At 38.9% G+C, this 17748-nt stretch overlaps 1 protein-coding gene across 3 annotated transcripts; it reads left to right on the top strand.

Moving 5' to 3' along the window:
* The first annotated feature begins 211 nt into the window (after nucleotides 1-211).
* LOC116711600 (copine-3-like) lies at nucleotides 212-14276 on the top strand. Of its 3 annotated transcripts, XM_032550943.1 has the most exons (17): nucleotides 212-488; nucleotides 3294-3486; nucleotides 3608-3787; nucleotides 3916-3990; nucleotides 4864-4935; nucleotides 5874-5954; nucleotides 6072-6161; nucleotides 8026-8124; nucleotides 8229-8315; nucleotides 9402-9461; nucleotides 9602-9735; nucleotides 10978-11032; nucleotides 11150-11201; nucleotides 11376-11509; nucleotides 12279-12515; nucleotides 12593-12707; nucleotides 13680-13793. In XM_032550943.1, the coding sequence occupies exons 1-16, from the start codon at nucleotides 274-276 to the stop codon at nucleotides 12701-12703; spliced, it is 1875 nt and encodes a 624-aa protein (XP_032406834.1). In that variant the 5' UTR covers nucleotides 212-273; the 3' UTR covers nucleotides 12704-12707; nucleotides 13680-13793. The 3 variants fall into 3 exon arrangements, with proteins under 3 accessions (XP_032406834.1, XP_032406835.1, XP_032406833.1); XM_032550944.1 differs by lacking the exon at nucleotides 12593-12707 and having other exon boundaries at nucleotides 3311-3486; nucleotides 13680-14276; XM_032550942.1 differs by lacking the exon at nucleotides 12593-12707 and having other exon boundaries at nucleotides 13680-14276.
* Nucleotides 14277-17748: the final 3472 nt, after the last annotated feature.

Raw genomic sequence — 17748 nt, 5'->3', positions numbered from 1 at the left:
AAAAAAAACAAAAAAAAAACAAGGGTTTTAAATCAACAATGTTGATCCTTTGGGATGAATCTGAGAAAAATAACTGTACTGTTGCAAAGTTGCTAATACACATTATATTTCAGGATGGAAAAGCCAGTCTGGACAACAAATAATGGAAAATAATTTTAATGTGTCTGGGGAAAGCCCCCCTGCCCATATAAATCTAACTTACGCACCTGTACAGCAGACGCGTCACGTGAAATACGGGATATTCAAACGAGTACGAGTGAGCATGTGAATATTATGCAACCCGTGAATTATGTGCACTATTATCTTATGTTTGTGGGTTCGGGACAAGATGTGGTGACTGGAAGCCGCGGGGAAGGTGGAGGAGCGACCCGGTGTCAAAGTGTTTCTGGTTCCGTCGATGACAGGAGAACACCGCCCCTCCTACAGCTAGCTAGCCGACCTCGGTTTCTTTCTGCTGGGTTCCCGGAGGACGGACAGCTAGAGAAAAGGTACGTTATTACCCAAGCGAACATCTGACATAACTACGTTTTTGTTCACTATATAAAATAAGGGTGAAACGTTCTTTTTAAAAGAAAGAAAGAAAACAGTGCTGAAATGTGTGCATTTATAATGGCACCGCTCGCTTTTAAGGAACGAGGCGCAAACTGACTGGGAATAGCGGCCAGTTTCGATTTAATATCCCGTCATGTTTGGGGTTTCACTACCAGCTGCTTTACTTTCCATGTTATTCACAGGAGCCATTTCACCACGTTCAGCGTTAATGTTTATCTGGCTATAACTGCAGAGCGCTAAATGTCGGCTTTGCTTCTAAAAAATATATTAACCAGAGCAGTTTGTCACAAACATAAGTAGAGTTCAGTTTCTTGGACTTGCAGAAGAAAATGCTGTCGTACTTTTTTTTTTTTTTTTTTTTTTTTTTTTACCGACTACGCCCTTTAATATCCGTCTAGTTCAGGGGTCTCAAACTCCAGTCCTCGAGGGCCGCAGTCCTGCAACTTTTAGATGTGCCTCTGCTGCACCACCTGAACAGAATAATTAGGTCATTAAGGCTCTGGAGAACTGATCTACACAAGGAGGAGGTAATGTAGCCATTTCATCCCAGTGTTTTGTACCTGTGGCACATCTAATAACGGCAGGACAGCGGCCCTGGAGGACTGGAGATTAAGACCCCAATGTAAACATGTCTATATAAATCCTCTGTTCTGTGGTGTTTGTGCTTTTGAAACTATGTTAGGGTGCTTATTTTCTTTTTCTTTCCTGATGTTATTGGCTTAATCTTGTTTGTAGGCATCTCTCTGCCTATCAAAAAGGTTCAGATTCGTAATAATAATAGCATTGCTAACTGAAAGTAAAACATTAAACCTCTCAGCAACTGCTCAGATCTCATGTAGTTTAACATTGGTGATGTCATAAATGTGGTTCAACAGAGACGGCACTCTTGTTTGATGGCATTCCTTTGTTCCTGTAAAGAGTTCATCATTTCACCTCTAATAACATTTCTATGGAAGAGAAGCAGACCCACAGAAGACCCCCCCCCCCCCCTAAAACTGTAATGATTTTTGTTGCACATAAACTGTTGTACTGAACAGAGACTGAAGCATCAGCTCATTTTATTGGTGGGTAAAAAGTAGTGATGGTGAGATGAAGCCTCATGAGGCATTGAACCACTTGAGCCAATTGGTTCGAGAAAGGGTTCATTTCTTGAGGCTTCATGTGCACACGAAACCACCTACTGGCCAGGTGTATAATCACAGCCAGCTGTATCTTAACACGTGTGATGCATTGAATTTTTGTCTATTATGGCTCTTGGGAATGACTTCACAAAAGGTGTAGGACGAAATCATTTGTCTACATAAATTATGTATACACATATGTGTATAATAAAATATTGTTTGAATGTATCCTCTGTGTGTAATTATTCCCAAAATAGTAGTGTCATGTGATATGACACTATGGGGAGCAGAGCGACTGAAAGCTCTGCTCCCCAACTCTGGAACTCATTACCACCTCACCTTAGAAACATAAAGTCATTCCCTAAATTTAAAACCGAACTTAAAACACACCTTTTTAGAACTGCCTTTTCAATATGACACAATTGGTTTGCTTGATTTTTATATAGATTTTTTTACATAGATTTATATATAGATTCTATATAGATACATTGTTGTGTATTTATTTTATCTATTTTTAATTGCTACATTTTGTTGTTTCTGTTACTTTTGCTCTTTGTACGGTGTCCTTGAGTGCCAGAAAGGCGCCTTTGAAATAAAATGTATTATTATTATTATTATTATTATATGGCATGTTGTGTAGTAAAGTTTTTCTGTGACTCTAGAAAAATGGCCTGGGCTTAATCAGGCAGAGGACAGTGAAAGTGCCTGTGGAACTAGGGAGGGGTAGTGAATAGGCTAATGCTTGTGTAACTTGGATGATTTCATGCATTTTTATTAAGAAACAACAATTTCTCCACAGTTTTTGGTTTCAAACGATTTCTCTTTTTTGACACTACATGGATGAGGTGTTATTAATGTACCCCAACTCCTTGGAGCACAATAAACACCTCACCTTTACAGAAAATAACAAACAGTGAAAAATACAGTTCCTCATAAGCAAACCTAATGCATCTGCAAATGTTCAGTTCACCTTACCTTGTTAGGGCTTATCAAATCGAAAGAGGAGGGGAAATCCTCCTCTTTCTCGCCGGCTCCATCCTTCTCCTATCCTGTCCTCACGCTCCTAAATCTCCTATCTCCTATCTCTCTCTCTCTCTCCTAAACTCTCCAAACACCAAACTAACTGTCTCAAACTAAATAACCACTATCCAAACTCTGCTATCCAAACTATCCAAACTATCCACTCTCTCAACTGACCACAACTCGCCTACAACAACCCACATTTTGAATGGAGCCTGTGGGGTTTCTAAAGCTGTCAAACCTCGCGCCAACATCTGAGCCACTTCCCGAAGCAGTCACGTGGTACAGCCAGGCAGCGAGGCTTCGGACGTCATCGTTTTCGGCTCCTCCCCTAAATGAAGCAAGCCTCGATACGCGCTTTACAGAAACACCCCCTCCATTACTCGACACACGCCTCGAAGCCTCGGCACATCACGTAACATCACTAGTAAAAAGGGAAGGAGTCTTTGGGAAGGTCTGATGGTTATCAGATCTGCTAATCCCCGGTCATTCTCTTATTGGTTTCTTTTTCAATATAAGCCCCACTTCAGTGTGGCCGGAGCTACACTAAATGCTTGTCTTTATTTTCTGACATGTATGATTTTTTGTTTATGTCTTTTGGGGGGGGATTCTTGAAGGACTCCCTCGGACAGCGATGGCGTCATTTGGAGCACCGCAACACAAGGCCACAGACTGCGTCACCAAGGTGGCGCTCAGCATCGCCTGCGATAATCTGCTGGACATGGACACCTTCTCCAAGTCCGACCCCATGTGCGTGCTCCACTTGAACTCATCGGGTCCTCACTGGTACGAGGTGAGCGCTCGGCTATTTCTGTTCTTCGTCGCGTTGCTCGCGGAGGAGATCTGGACTTGTAATGCGACGCAGCTTTCTTTTCTTTTCTTTGTTTTGTTTTTTTTACCGTCTCTTGCGTCAGATTGGGCGAACGGAGAAAATCCAGAACTGCCTGAATCCTAAGTTTTCCAAGAGCATCGTCCTCGACTACTACTTCGAGGCGGTGCAGAAACTCAGGTTTGAAGTGTACGACATCGACAGCGAAAACTGCACTCCAGAAGAAGCGGACTTCCTGGGACAGTTTGAGTGCACCTTGGGGCAGGTCAGAGAGAAAATGTCAGCTACTTATCAAGCTTGTTTGATTTGTTAAAACGTAGAGATTCATGATTTAAGCTAGAGTTTGTAGCAACTCCTACTAAACTGACTTCCTGTGTCTCTTCCTGTGCTCAGATTGTGTCCTCGAAAAAACTAACAAAACCTCTTGTGAAGAGAGACAAGACACCAGCAGGGAAAGGAACGATAACCGTGAGCTTATTTGATTGATAAAAACTTATAAAGTACTTCACCTCTTTTGCTTTTAGAGCATTGCTGCTCACTGTAGGTGACTGGAACCGCTACAGTACAAGTGGGCCATTTCTGCCCTCTGTACAAAATAAAACATGTTTGGAGCTGCTTATGTTACTTGACCTTTTTGGAAAAAAAAAACAATTTATAATTTGGTCAATTTGTTGGCATTTTTAAAGGACCACCATTTTATTTTTAGGTCCTAAAAATAAAGAAAAAACACACAACTTTAGCCAAAAAATAAAAGGGTTAAATGCATTTTCTTCAATGGAATGTTAATGTTTGCAGGAAATGTAAAAAACAAACAACAATAACAAAAAAAAACAACATAATACATAATTTACAACCCACTGAGGATAATCAAATCTACAAAATGTTACTGGTACTTTTCTCGTCATTTTGTTGTGTAAATTCAGTTTGGTTATCCCAAGAAGAGTTTTGGTTGCTTTATACCAAAACAAATCAAATGAACTGGGGACAAAATTCTGACTTACATACACACACAAATTTAAATCTCTACATAACAAACACTATTTATTTAACATTCATATTTTTGTTTTAGCTTGAACAACTCAAGTTCAAGACCAAACCCAGACACTGTCCAAGTCATCTTTCATGTTCACGCTTCCTTAAGTAGTTCAATAGAGATCAAACGTAAAAGATTCATAAACTGAATAAATAAACACAGTGGTTTTATATGAGGGTGTGGAAGTCCTCCTATAAGACCTCGAGGGATAAAATGTGGAAAAGGTCAAGGGGTGTGAATTATTTTTCTGATCCTTTTTATTTTTTTTTAATTTGGTACTATTTTTATTTATTTTTTCCAATTTCTAGATTTGTGCGGAGGAGAGAAACGACAACAGGGTGGTGGCGTTGGAAGTTGCTGCCAGGTCATTGGACAAAAAGGTTTGGATGACTGACTGACTGTTCTGCTCACTGATTGGTCAGATTACTCTGCTGCTGAATTTTTAAACTCTTGACCAAATCGTTTTGTCAATACTAAATTATTAAAGGCAGATGATTGAAGATGAGTCGCCACATCATCGTGATTAGATCAGATCCTGGTGTCTAATGCGCACAAAAATGTAGCACAAAAACTGAAACAACTCACTTGATGTAGTAATTATTAGGGATGTTACTAACAATTATTTTGGTTGTAGATTAATCTATTGATTAATCGGATGAAAAGAATCGGCTCATTCTACAAACTTACTTGCATTTAAGACATTTTTTATTCAATGTCCCGATGCAGCTTACGACTCATTTTATTATTTTTAAAATATGAAAATAAGCATTTTATTTCCTAAAGTAAATAAAATATAAAATAATATTCCATTATTGAATTCTTGATCATTTGTAGTAACGGATGCATCTGAAGCTAAAAACGAAAAATACTTTAAACATCAACATTTGAAAAGTTTAGCCCTTTCTGCTCGACTTGGCGTCAATACAGCGTGGGGTTGATCTGTTGTTTATATTTTTAGATTAAATAATGAATCTAAAAAAGGTGCTTAATAGGAGATTTTAAAAAAGTTTTTACAGTATTTGAATCAGGTAACACTAAAACTGCCACTTGATGAATTCTGGATAAAACATATTTACAAATACTTTGTGTGTATATATATATAGTTGACGATTATTTTAATAATCAATTAATTGCGATTAATCCGATTAATTGTTCCAGCTCTGGCGATTATTGAAAACAAGTTCAAGAGAGAAATGAATATTGGTAACCGTGTTCCAACATTTGTCGTAATGCAAGAGTTTGTGACTTACGTTTGGAAGTCTTAACATTGTTACGGTTAAAAAAAAAAGTTAACTACGGCTCTCTGTTTTTTTTCCAGGACTTTTTTGGCAAGTCCGACCCTTTCCTGGAGTTTTACAAGCAGACAGAAACTGGATGGCAGCTGGCCCACAGGACCGAGGTACAGACACAAAGTGCTGTTTGTGATAGTGAACTAATTACTATTAAGTTTAAAGTGTGCACCGTTACCAAACACTGCAGCCGTGATAGTTTTTCTAAAATAATTTCTCTGGTTCAGGTGGTGAAATACAACCTAAACCCCATATGGAAGCCATTCAAAATCCCGATGCAGTCCCTCTGCGACGGTGACGTGGAAAAATCTATAAAGGTACGTACACTACAACCTCAGGCAGTATTTCTAAAGATAAGGAGCTAGAATCTCCTAATGCCTGAGGCTTCTTCTTAAGTTAAATCAAGACCCCTGGACATGTTCTGTTACGTTTAATCTTCTTGCTACAAATAAAGAAATGCGTGTCGTTTGTTTTATGTCCATTTTCTAACTCCATTAAAGCACACTTATGTGGAACAGATGCTTTCCAGGCAGCACAACAAGTGAGTTAACTGTTAGCAGAGTGAATGCACATCACTTAAAGGATGCGGTGTCTGTGACCGGACCGGCTGAAGTCCACGATGCATCTACATCCGTCTTAAAGGAACACACCCGCTTCTGAGGAGACTGGTCCATTGCTGAACCCACCTGTTTTTAGTCTGTGATGAGACGATGCTGTGGTTTGGGTCAGTTATTCATGAATTGTTTTCAACTTGGAAATTTCATATTGGGTATAGTGCGCCGCAAAAGCATTCACACCCTTTGAATTTTTCCACATTTTGTCAGTATTTTATGAGACCAACGCAATGTAGGACATGGATGGAAAATGGGAGAAAAAAATTGTACACACTTCTCAGTTTGACATGTACTCTGAGTAAATACTCTGTAGAACAACCTTTGCTAAAATTACCATAGCAACTCTTTTGATTTATGTTTCTACCAGCTTTTCACATCCAGAGAGCAATTTTTTTCTCTTTTTGCCATCGTTTTCACTCATCCTTAAAATGTCTTAAATTCATTTTTAAAATCTGAATTGGCCTTAAATATGTTAATCACACATCTTAAATGTTGTTGTGGCTGGACTAGTTAATTTTCTATATTCTATGTAGTTTATTTTTCAGAATCGTGCTCAGACGTCTTCATTGCATCCTGTGACTGTGGCTATTTCTAGCTAGCTGCTACCCTTCTAGGCTTGCTAGCTTTTTTTGAGTCTACATATTTTTTCTTTTAAAAAAATTGTAATCTTCCATTACTTCTACTGCTGTACCATTACACACTACATTGTGTTGGTCGTAACACATGGAAAAAATCCAAAGGATGCTGACACTTAACAAGACACTGTATTACGGAACTATATTGGGGCCATAAAATAAAAAATAAAAATAAAAAATTCGAACTGAGAAATAAATAAATAAAATTAAAACAAAAATATTTGAAACAGAAAAAAAATAGTTACGTTCCAGATGCAAGGTTTTCTTTTCAGCCCCAGACGTCTGGCCCTGGTTGCCTTGGGGGCGGGGCCTCAAATTACACAGAGGACAAAAAAATCTGAAACTGAAGAAAACCTTAAATCTTTCTTTTTAAAAACAAAAATTCAACAAACCTCATTCCTTCAATATAGCTTTATTCTGTATCCACTTGCTAAAAATTCAACTAAATCTTACTTTGCTAGTTTTGTTTTGACGTTTAAATTGAACTTTTTTTTTTTTTTTCTTCAAATCTAAGTCAAAATGCAGCTCCTTTGTTTTACCTGCTAACTATATGGCTAAACGCTAAATTGGTAAGAGAACCAATGGACCAGTTTCTCCATAGGTAGAATTCTCCATTAAGATGGATGACCCATCAGCTTTCTTAGCCGTGGGTTTCTGTAGGCTGTAGCTTCTCCTAGCTTGTCTGATCTCTGCTGGTCGCTTCATACTGTGTGCAGAGCTCTTCTGTTTTCTCTGTTCTCTCTACACCAACAATGGATGTGTGTGTGTGTGTCTCTCTCTCTGCTAGAGGTTTTCACTATCAGAGTGTCACATTGAATGCATCACACTCATGCTCTTGCTTCATCTACTCTGCCTCCCGCGTGCTTTAATTGACGATGATAAAGACTAGTGAGACTTTGTCCTGGTTCTCCCGACCTTCTTGCCTCTCCCAGATTGACTGCTACGACTACAACAACAGCGGCTCGCATGATTTCATCGGCTCCTTCCTCACGACACTCTGTCAGATACAGCAGGCATGTCAGTCATTCGCTGTGAGTTCAGTTTAAACCTTTGTTTTTTCACGGTGCGTTACAAAAATGCCTACGAAACGAAAGGTGCCGGTGAAGCCTGACTGGTTTGAGTCTCTTCTCCTCAGGCTGAGTTTGAATGCATCAACAGCAAGAAGAAGCAGAAGAAGAAAGGATACAAAAACTCGGGAATTATCATCATAAAACAGTGCAAGGTATTTGTAACTATTTCATAAGACGTTTCCTTCATAAAGCAAGCAAATAAATATGATTTTAAAGCCATCATAATGCCATAAAGAAGGTTGGACTTTCTGACTAAAACATACAGTATGTGGGCATTCCAACTCTATGCCAGATGGATATGACAGAAATGAAATAAAATAAGCACGTTTAAACATATATTAGTCCAACTAATTTTAACGAGATCTGAATCTGCTCAGCAATACGAGTGAGAAGGGATTTCTATAGTAAGAGATCCATTTCACTTTCACTCTGCCCATAAATAGTTTATTCTGCTTCCATCATTCTGCTGAATTATGAAAGACTGCAATGTACAGGAGCTCAGTTTTACTGGCGATAAATGACAGGATGTGTGTGTTACATTACAACTGTCAAGAAAATACCCATTTATAATTTTCAGTGCTGGTGACCCACACTGCTGGTGGTCCTGCTGTTTGCAGCCAAGTGGTCTTATGTTTTTTTAGCACTACTTTGTATCATCGCTGTTGGAATGCTGTGAAAATGTTAATACCTGATTTATTTGTCTTAACATGTTTTAGAACAACGTAATCCTAATGTGACGAACGAAACGTACAAATGCTCATCTTTCGCATTGATGCATGCAGAAAGTTTTGAAAACCATGTAGTCTTTTCTTTCCACTTGACAACTACGTGCTACTTTAAGGTTTCTTTCTAAGGGGCGAAGTTGAGTTCTATATTTTTCAGGTCTGGATACATTTTAAAAAATTGAATGAGAGTGTGGAGGAATATTTCTATTTCCTGACTTAATTGTTCCCTGTTTCATTGTTTGAAACTTTTCTCTGTTGCGTTCTTCCCTCTTCCTTTCCTCAAGTCCATCCTCCAAGTATTGTACTTTCCTTCCCTTCTTTGTGTCTTTTCTTTTTTCCTTAATTCCTGTACCCTTCACTCCTTCCTTCACTCCTTCCTTCCTGGCTTTCTACCTCCATTCCTTCCTTAAAGTTGAGTCAGGAGAAGTATGAAAATCTTAAATGAAAGATGCAGTTTTCTGTTATGATTATGGTGTTAGAATATGTATTTTTTTCCCCCTTATTTGCTTATAGACAGTGAAGGAGTACACATTTCTGGATTACATAATGGGCGGCTGTCAGATTAACTTCACGGTGAGAACTACAATCTGCTGAAAATCATTTCAGATCTAATAAATATTGACAAAACTTCCCATTGTGTTTTCCCATGTTTGTGTGATTTTTTTTTTTAAAAGACTACTTTTAACGGTGATGTTGTTTATGCTTGGGGTCAGATTGCTATCGATTTCACGGGCTCCAATGGGAATCCCAGTTTACCCACATCTTTACACTACATCAACCCTCAAGGCTACAACGAGTATCTGGCAGCGATCTGGGCAGTCGGTAACGTCATCCAGGACTATGACAGGTAAAAAGATATGTTGAATGCATGGTGTTAATAAGGTAAACCTATTCAGATTTTAAATAAAAATACTCAATAAAGAAAATGAGTAGCATTGTGCAATTGCTTGCACAGGTCAGGTTAAGGATCTGCCCTTTGACCATGATTGCAACACCTTGATTCTCAATCTTTAGCCATTCTGTTGTAGATTTGCTGCTGCATTCATGTTGCTAGCGGCAGACAGACAGCTGTCTCTGGGTAGATCTACTGGGATAATGAAAATGGTCTGAAATTTAAATATACATATATGTATGTGTGTGTAGAGGTTTCAGTTCACACAGGTTCACCAAAATTTGACAATAGCAAGTCGGAAAAACAATGATTTTCAATTTCAGCTGCACATTCAGAAGTTTAGAAGAAATCAGAATTTGACATAAATTGATCATGGTTCAAGTTGGTGGCATAATGGTGACCCCCTGTAAAATAATTGGAATTATTATTACTCTGTTTATTTATTTAATAAATAAGAATGACAGTTATATGCAAATTTCATCCTTTAAAAGGTATATTTATTATTTAACTGGACGTTTATTTGTAAATGCATTTATTTCATAGAACATTCACATTTAAGTAATTTTTCCCCCCCTATTTTGGACCTCCATACACTTCAGAGGTCACATCGTGGTAATTTGGACCAAAACATCTGAGGAATGTTTTGACCATCTTAGTTAGTCAATACCACCAAGATTTAAGGTGGTCCTTCAGGCAAAAGGGAGCCAACCCCGGTACTAGCAGGAGGTGTACCTAATAAAGTGGCCGGTGAGATGTTATAAGCAATGATGTTTGTTGCTATAGAGAATAAGTGTGAGCAAGTAAAGTCCGTCCAGTTATCAGGTCCAACTAGAGCAGCTCTGATCAATCGTGGTTCCACTTTTCTACCCTCCATCTTAAAGTCGCCGCAGCAGAGGTTAGAAAAAGTCAACACTGACGTACCACAGCTGTAGTAACTGCATTCCCTCAGGTTCTCCCCATACTTTCCAAACGCATGGGTAAACTTCCTTGTGCGCTCTGTTGGGCATGAAATAATGGAACAAATGACCGATTTACAGCAGAGGTGAACCAAACCCAGTGTCCTTCTAAATGAAGTCCTTAAGAAAACTCATGGGACACTCACTGCAGTATGACCGGGAGAAAGTGTATGTCTTAGTCCTCCATGTTGGTTAACTCCCCTTGACCAACACTCTTACTTGTATAACTTCCTTCCCACAGTGACAAGATGTTCCCTGCCTTTGGTTTTGGTGCTCAGCTTCCTCCAACATGGCAGGTGATTAATTTGAGCTGTTTTATACTTTTTTTGTATATATATATGTATAGCTCGCCCTGAATCAGTGTACCTTGTCCAGACACGTTCATTTGACATAATTAGTTGCTTCGTCTGCAGGTCAGCCATGAGTTCCCCATCAACTTCAACCCCTCAAATCCATTCTGTGCAGGTAAGACCTAGTGAAACTTTAATGTCTCACAGGAAGTTAAAGTTCCTTATCATGTTGGGGCTTCATCTTTATTTCTTGATGTACTACATTTACACGCTGATGTGTAGAAACAAGAGATCCAGATTGTTTGTGTGACCCATATGATTTCGGTGCCGTTTTCATCTGGTTTCGTAGGCATAGAGGGAGTGATCGTTGCCTATCAGCAGTGTCTGCCTCAGGTGAAGCTCTACGGTCCAACAAACTTCTCTCCAATCATCAATCACGTGGCCCATTTTGGCAGAGAGGCCTTACAGCAGCAAACCGCCTCTGTGAGTATTATTGCAATAGTTGAAAGGCTAATAGGGGCTGAACTTCAAACTCAAATGTATTTTCTGGAGATTCGACATGCTTGACCAACATAAACATCGTCTTCAGAGGTTTTTTCAAAGGAAAATCTGAAAAGTTGTATGCACTAATGTCCTCTTTCATTATGATGTCAAATTATAATATTATATATTAAATTGACTTTATTGAAATTTATATTACGTTATACTATTCCCTCATCAAAAACATACCTGCAGTGTTGCCTTGATTCTTTTATGCATGTTTGAGAAATCCTATAATCTCCCATAGCAACCATTCAGCTGTGCAAAACACCTGGTTGGACCTAGCCCCGCCTTCGAGAACGAAGCTCCTCCTCAGAGCTGCAGTTTCTGAGCTTCTGCCTCTCCCGCTCGGCTCCTTCAGACTAGTCAGCAGCAATTAGCAAACACTTGGGGGAGCAGGGCATCTGCTGAGCAGTACAACGCTGGTAAAAATGTTGCTAAAGGGTTAGGCCATGTTGTGATGACTTCCTGAAGGCGGAGTTTCAGAAAGAGCAGGAGTTTCTTAAAGAAGAAGAGACCCAATTTCAAGGTGTTAAATTACGAAGTAGAATTTGTTTTTGTCATATCTGATATATAGCATTTTTTAACAACTGAAGTGAACATAGTGACTTGATTATGCTGCAAAATGGCACGATGTGCCTGGAAAACATAATTAATACCCATTAATTTGATCTCACCATAAATCCTCTGCGTTGTCTCCCATCTCCTGCAGCAATACTTCGTCCTGCTGATCATCACCGACGGAGTCATCACCGACATGGATCAGACTCGCAACGCCATCGTCAACGCCTCGCGGCTGCCCATGTCCATCATCATCATCGGCGTGGGAGCGGCGGACTTCAGTGCCATGGAGTTCCTGGACGGAGACGACGGAGTCCTGCGCTCGGCCACGGGCGAGGCCGCCATGAGGGACATCGTGCAGTTCGTGCCGTTCAGGCAGTTCCAAAACGTAAGCTCTGGCGCGCCCCACCATGCAGACGTGTTCCACCGCGGACGATGTTTTAAGTGTCGCACATCTAATTTCAGGCAGGCACTGCAGCACTCGCACAAAGCGTACTGGCAGAATTGCCTGACCAAGTGGCCTCCTTCTTCAATTTATTTGACCTGAAGCCCCCCAGCGATCCCTGTCCTTCCTAGACATGTACGACTATCCTATCCTGTTTTCCCAACTTGTTTTCCTCCTCTCTCCTCTGCATTTTGTCCACAGCGACGCGCTTGCACGTTGTAGTAATGTGTCCTTTCCCAACTTTTGATCCAACCCAGAAAATCCAATCATGTTCTGTCTGTTATATAATGTTCTGTCTGTTTACAATAGTATTTGCAAAATTAGCTACCTAGTCATTATCAAGTTTTGGATCTCTGTGAAGCTTCATTTAGTTGTAACCAGATGTTTTCATACAGTGTAGAAAAAGACACAAATCATTTTGTTCTCACTTAAGTCAGACATGTTTTGTTATTTTAGGTGGGTGAGGGTTACCATAATTGTTTGTTTCTTTCTATTACTTTTTAAAAATTCAATTAGAGATGCACAATATATTGGCATAAAGATCGATGTCGGGCGATGTTAGTAATTTTTTAACTTATAGGTATCGGTCCGATTAGTAAGACTGGGCTGATTGTTTGATTAACAACCGATGTTTTTCTCCACCTTGTTGCCATTTGTGTTTCAGGATGGGAGGGGGTTTGATCATGTGATACAGCACAGGATTATGGGATGTTTCACTAAAGCAGAGTAACAGTTTAGGTGTTGGGTTCACTTTCACACTGCGTCAAAAGTGTCTGGAAAAATAATTCTGCATGATATTGGTTGTCCACCATAACATCAGAAATTTATATCGGCCCAAATTTTCATTCCGGTGCTAAACTCAGTATTTTACATAAGATAATATGGTTTTTAACAAAATTGTGAAAGCCGTATTATGGTTATAATGTCAGTGAATCTTCTTTTTTTGCATTCTATGTAAATACCTGGTTTCAACTTTATGCATGGCAATGCTAACTCTAGCCTTTCTTTAGCTGCTTTTTCTTTTGCTTTTTTTCCCACATTGCGTATATCAAGCCTACGTATTTGTCCATCCTCCATGGTTACCCTCCCTGTTTCTCCTTTCTCCAGGGTCCTCAGGAAGCTCTTGCTCAGTCCGTCCTGGCAGAAGTGCCGGGCCAGGTGGCGGGCTTCTTCAAAACCATGAAACTGAGCCCACCTCACAGCAACGATCCTCCCTCTGACCCCCTGGCATCGGCGCCCCCTAGTGATGCATGCTGAGAACCAAACTTCCTCCTAAAAAAGACGAGTCCTGTTCAACTCTGAAGCCTCTTTAAGGCGCGTCAGTATTTTGAACCTGACCTAACATGGCTTATGCCGAGGGATGGACATGTTACGGTATGTTAACACTTTGCCGCAGTTTTATATAATACTCACATATACCAGTCTTAGCCTTGTTAAACGAGACATTTTATGGCATTACGCATATTTGCTGACACAGTCTTACAGTACTCCTGCACTGTCCTTTAACCTCATTTACAGCCCTGTTCTGCCTGTGTCACAGTAGAGGTGCATCACTGCATATCTTTCTTCCGCTGTGTCTCCTTTGCCATGGTTAGAGTCCGTTAAATCAAATTAGCCCTTCAGAAACTATTAAAGACAGTTTTGCTGTATGAGGAAGCAAACAGTATCTCATCTCACCTCAGAGTAGCACACACAGTAAACCAGAGGTGGGGACTCGAGTCACATGACTTGGACTCGAGTCAGACTCGAGTCGTTAAAATCACGACTTGAGACTTGACTTGAAAAAATGCTCAAAGACTCGGACTTGACTTTGACTTTCATGCCATTGACTTGGGACTTGACTCGACTTGAAGCTGTTTACTTGAAAAGACTTGATATTTTTTACTCAAAGTCTTAAAATTTAAAACACATTATTTATAAAGTGGCATCATTAATTAATGTCACTCATTCCGTATCAATATGCGCAGACCGTCACTATGTTTTTCCTCTCTCCTTATGTATGTATGTGTACGTAGCTGCAGCACAACCAATCAAATTAACAGGATTTGGACGTTTAAAAAAACGCGGCAAAGCTACAGAGCTCAGGAACGAAATACGAAATAACCGCTCGAATATGCTTCCGCGAGTAATTTCTTTTGGCTACGTAGGTTATGAACTTTCGACTAAAAAACGAACTGCAACTTGTAAAACATGCAAGAAGAGAATATCGGATGGAGATGCCACGACGTCCAACTTTGTCCGGCATTTGAAGCTTCACAAAGATCGGTAGGTGGCACTTTTCTTTTGCTGTAAGATAGCTGACTTTAGCTAACTTCGTGTTAGCATGTGTACTCCGGGTTAAATTGGTGATTATTTACCATAAATCCGGTCCTTCAAATGCCTCCACAAATAATGTGCACCGTGTTAGCTCAGGAAGCCGGTGGATAGTGAGCGGGGCTCCGCAACAGAAAGCAGATTCTGGACCTGAACACAGGGAACAGAGTCTCTCTGTCCAATTATGATGATGAGCCGGGTCTAGTATCATCTAAGGATGGTTGGTGTATTTGAAGACATCTACGTTGGGAAATTATATTGACAATATATTGTTTTGACAGGTCAGAGAAAAGAGGAAAAAACTGCTGTTATGGTTCTTTGTATTGTGCTGTGGAAATGTCAGCATTTTCGTCTTTTTTTATTGAATATCAAGTTTAACAGAACTGGGCAATAAAGTGGTCCAATTTAAAAATGTTTTTTATACTTTGTGTTCAGCTACACATGTTCTATCATTTGAGATAAATACATATTTTAAAACGAACAAATGGTCTATTATTTGAATTTTTTGTATAATTGCAAATTATAAAAATGAAATAAAATAAAAACGACTCGAAATGACTTGAAATTAAAGGTTCCTGACTTGAGACTTGACTCGACTTTTGCCTGTCTTTACTTGAGACTTGACTCTGACTTGAGGACAAAGACTTGAGACTTACTTGAGACTTGCAACACAGTGACTTGGTCACACCTCTGCAGTAAACTGAAGGTGGCGTTACTACAGAGAAACCAGCACAGAAATACTTACAGACTTTATTTTCTCATAAGATGTGTTAAATTATTTTAGTTTAACTAAAGAAAAAACACCAAATAAATTGAGTAAAAAAATGCTTGTTTATACTTTGGTTAATGACTACAACATTAGGTTTGTAACCCTATAAATAAAGTGTTTATTTGTGGTTTCTCTCTCTCTCTCTATAAAACAACAATTTAATTTTCCAACCTAAAGAACAACATAAAGCAGACCACTGCAAAACAATAAAAAGCAGTCGTGGTTTTCGATCTGAGTCATATGGCTCACCACACAGGGTGGCATGACCTACATCTAAAAAGGGCTACCAGTTTTAGATGATTCGGTTGATGGGTGAAATGTTTTGAATAAATTCATATTTTCTTCAAGAATGAGGCAGCTAATATCAGCCATCTCCTCAGTCTGTCAGTTCTGAAGTCCGATGATATAAACTTGGTTTTCTCCTTGATCCCCATTTTACTGCAGTTTCTTCCTTGTGGGTCTTTATATGTTATGCTGGTCCCAGAAAATGTAAATAGGTTTTAGGATTCAAAGCGAAAGCTTGTCAAATGTTTACAGAATGGATCAGCTTTATGTCACTATTAATAATGATTTATACTGAATCAAATTTATGCTTAATTTGACTGATCACTTGGTGCTTCTTCGCGAGTGGACTGGTTCTTTATTAGCATAATCAGGGAGACCTAATAGAGGAAATGTTTTATATACTAAACATATGCACATAATAGAAGACGTTCACTTTGTCTTAAGTGTCCAACTATCCCTGTATGTACATTTTATTTAGCATATGTAAAAATTCATTTTTGACTCATGTGTTGCCTTGCCATATGTCTTTGTTATATGTGTTGATTCTGCCTGTATTTTGTTTTTGTTCTGTTTTTATGCAAAATTAAGTCTATAAAATCAAGATGATCAAATAATTACTGACTTATTATGATGTTTAACCAAATATTTAACAATTGGTATATAAGAAGGGCTTACAGTGATTCAGATACATAATGGCATTTATGTAGAAAGTTTAGATGTTCTATATTAACATCCATAGTCAATTTTCTGATGGCCTTACAATTCATACCTCAAGAAAACAATAAAACACTCCTATACTACAAGTAAATACTAATAGATTTAGCTCGCTGGATGTCTGTTTTTCTGTTCTTTTTACATTTGTTAAAATACCAACAAAAAAAAGCTGAGCATTTTACAGGTTAAATAAAAAAAACATAATTTTGAAGAGTTTGTTTGTGTCTGGTTTGTTCGTGCAATTGGTTCTCCTTGGGAAATTGTGAAAACGGTCTAAAAATAAACTAATCTTTTATTGCATGAGGATAGTCTTACATGACAAAAGGTAGGAAAATAAAGCATTAAATGTTCACATTCATTTTTGCCCTTTCAAATCTGAATTCAGTTTGAAAAATGGCAACTAAGTACGCCGACATCATGCCTGGAGTAGTTTGCAGAATGACCTGAAGACCAAGAACTTATTCTCTCTGAATGTTTATAAAGAATTGGAGGCTGTAGATATTTTTCTTTTGTTTTCACATTTGGTCCCTTTATAACTACAAAGATCAATTCATTTTAATGGGATTTTTTTTTTTTGACTGAATAATACAAACTGCCTTAGTTGCTTACTTATAAGAGGAAGATGTTACTTTTTTAAAAAATTCTTTAAAGTTTTGGGTACATTTGTATTCAAACTCCTACAGGTCAGCACCCTTTGGATATGCTTTGAATTGAAACTCAGAAATCTGAGCTGCTGAGGAAAGATATTCCCACAGCATTATTCTACCAACACCTTGCTTCACAGTGGGGATGACGCGTTCCGGGAACCACGTTGGTCAGAACATTAGATTTCGATGTCGCTGGACCAGAGCAGTTTTTCCATGACGTGACATGGAAACTTCTAATGTGACAAAACATGACGCAGTCCAAAGGGAATGAATACCTGTCTTAACTTTAATGAGTATTTTCCTGGTTTAAAAGAAAAAAAACATTAGGAGAATATTACTCTCGAACATAAAAAAGCGTGATTGTTTCCCCTGCTTTTACTGATAACGCTACCAAGATAAAAATCCAGTGTGAACTCCAGAGTAGCCACGCCTCTGGCCATGGAAAGTA

The sequence above is a fragment of the Xiphophorus hellerii genome, chromosome 21 (assembly GCF_003331165.1).
Source record: "Xiphophorus hellerii strain 12219 chromosome 21, Xiphophorus_hellerii-4.1, whole genome shotgun sequence".
Classification (NCBI taxonomy): domain Eukaryota; kingdom Metazoa; phylum Chordata; class Actinopteri; order Cyprinodontiformes; family Poeciliidae; genus Xiphophorus; species Xiphophorus hellerii.
This window is presented reverse-complemented; position numbering and strand designations above follow the sequence as displayed.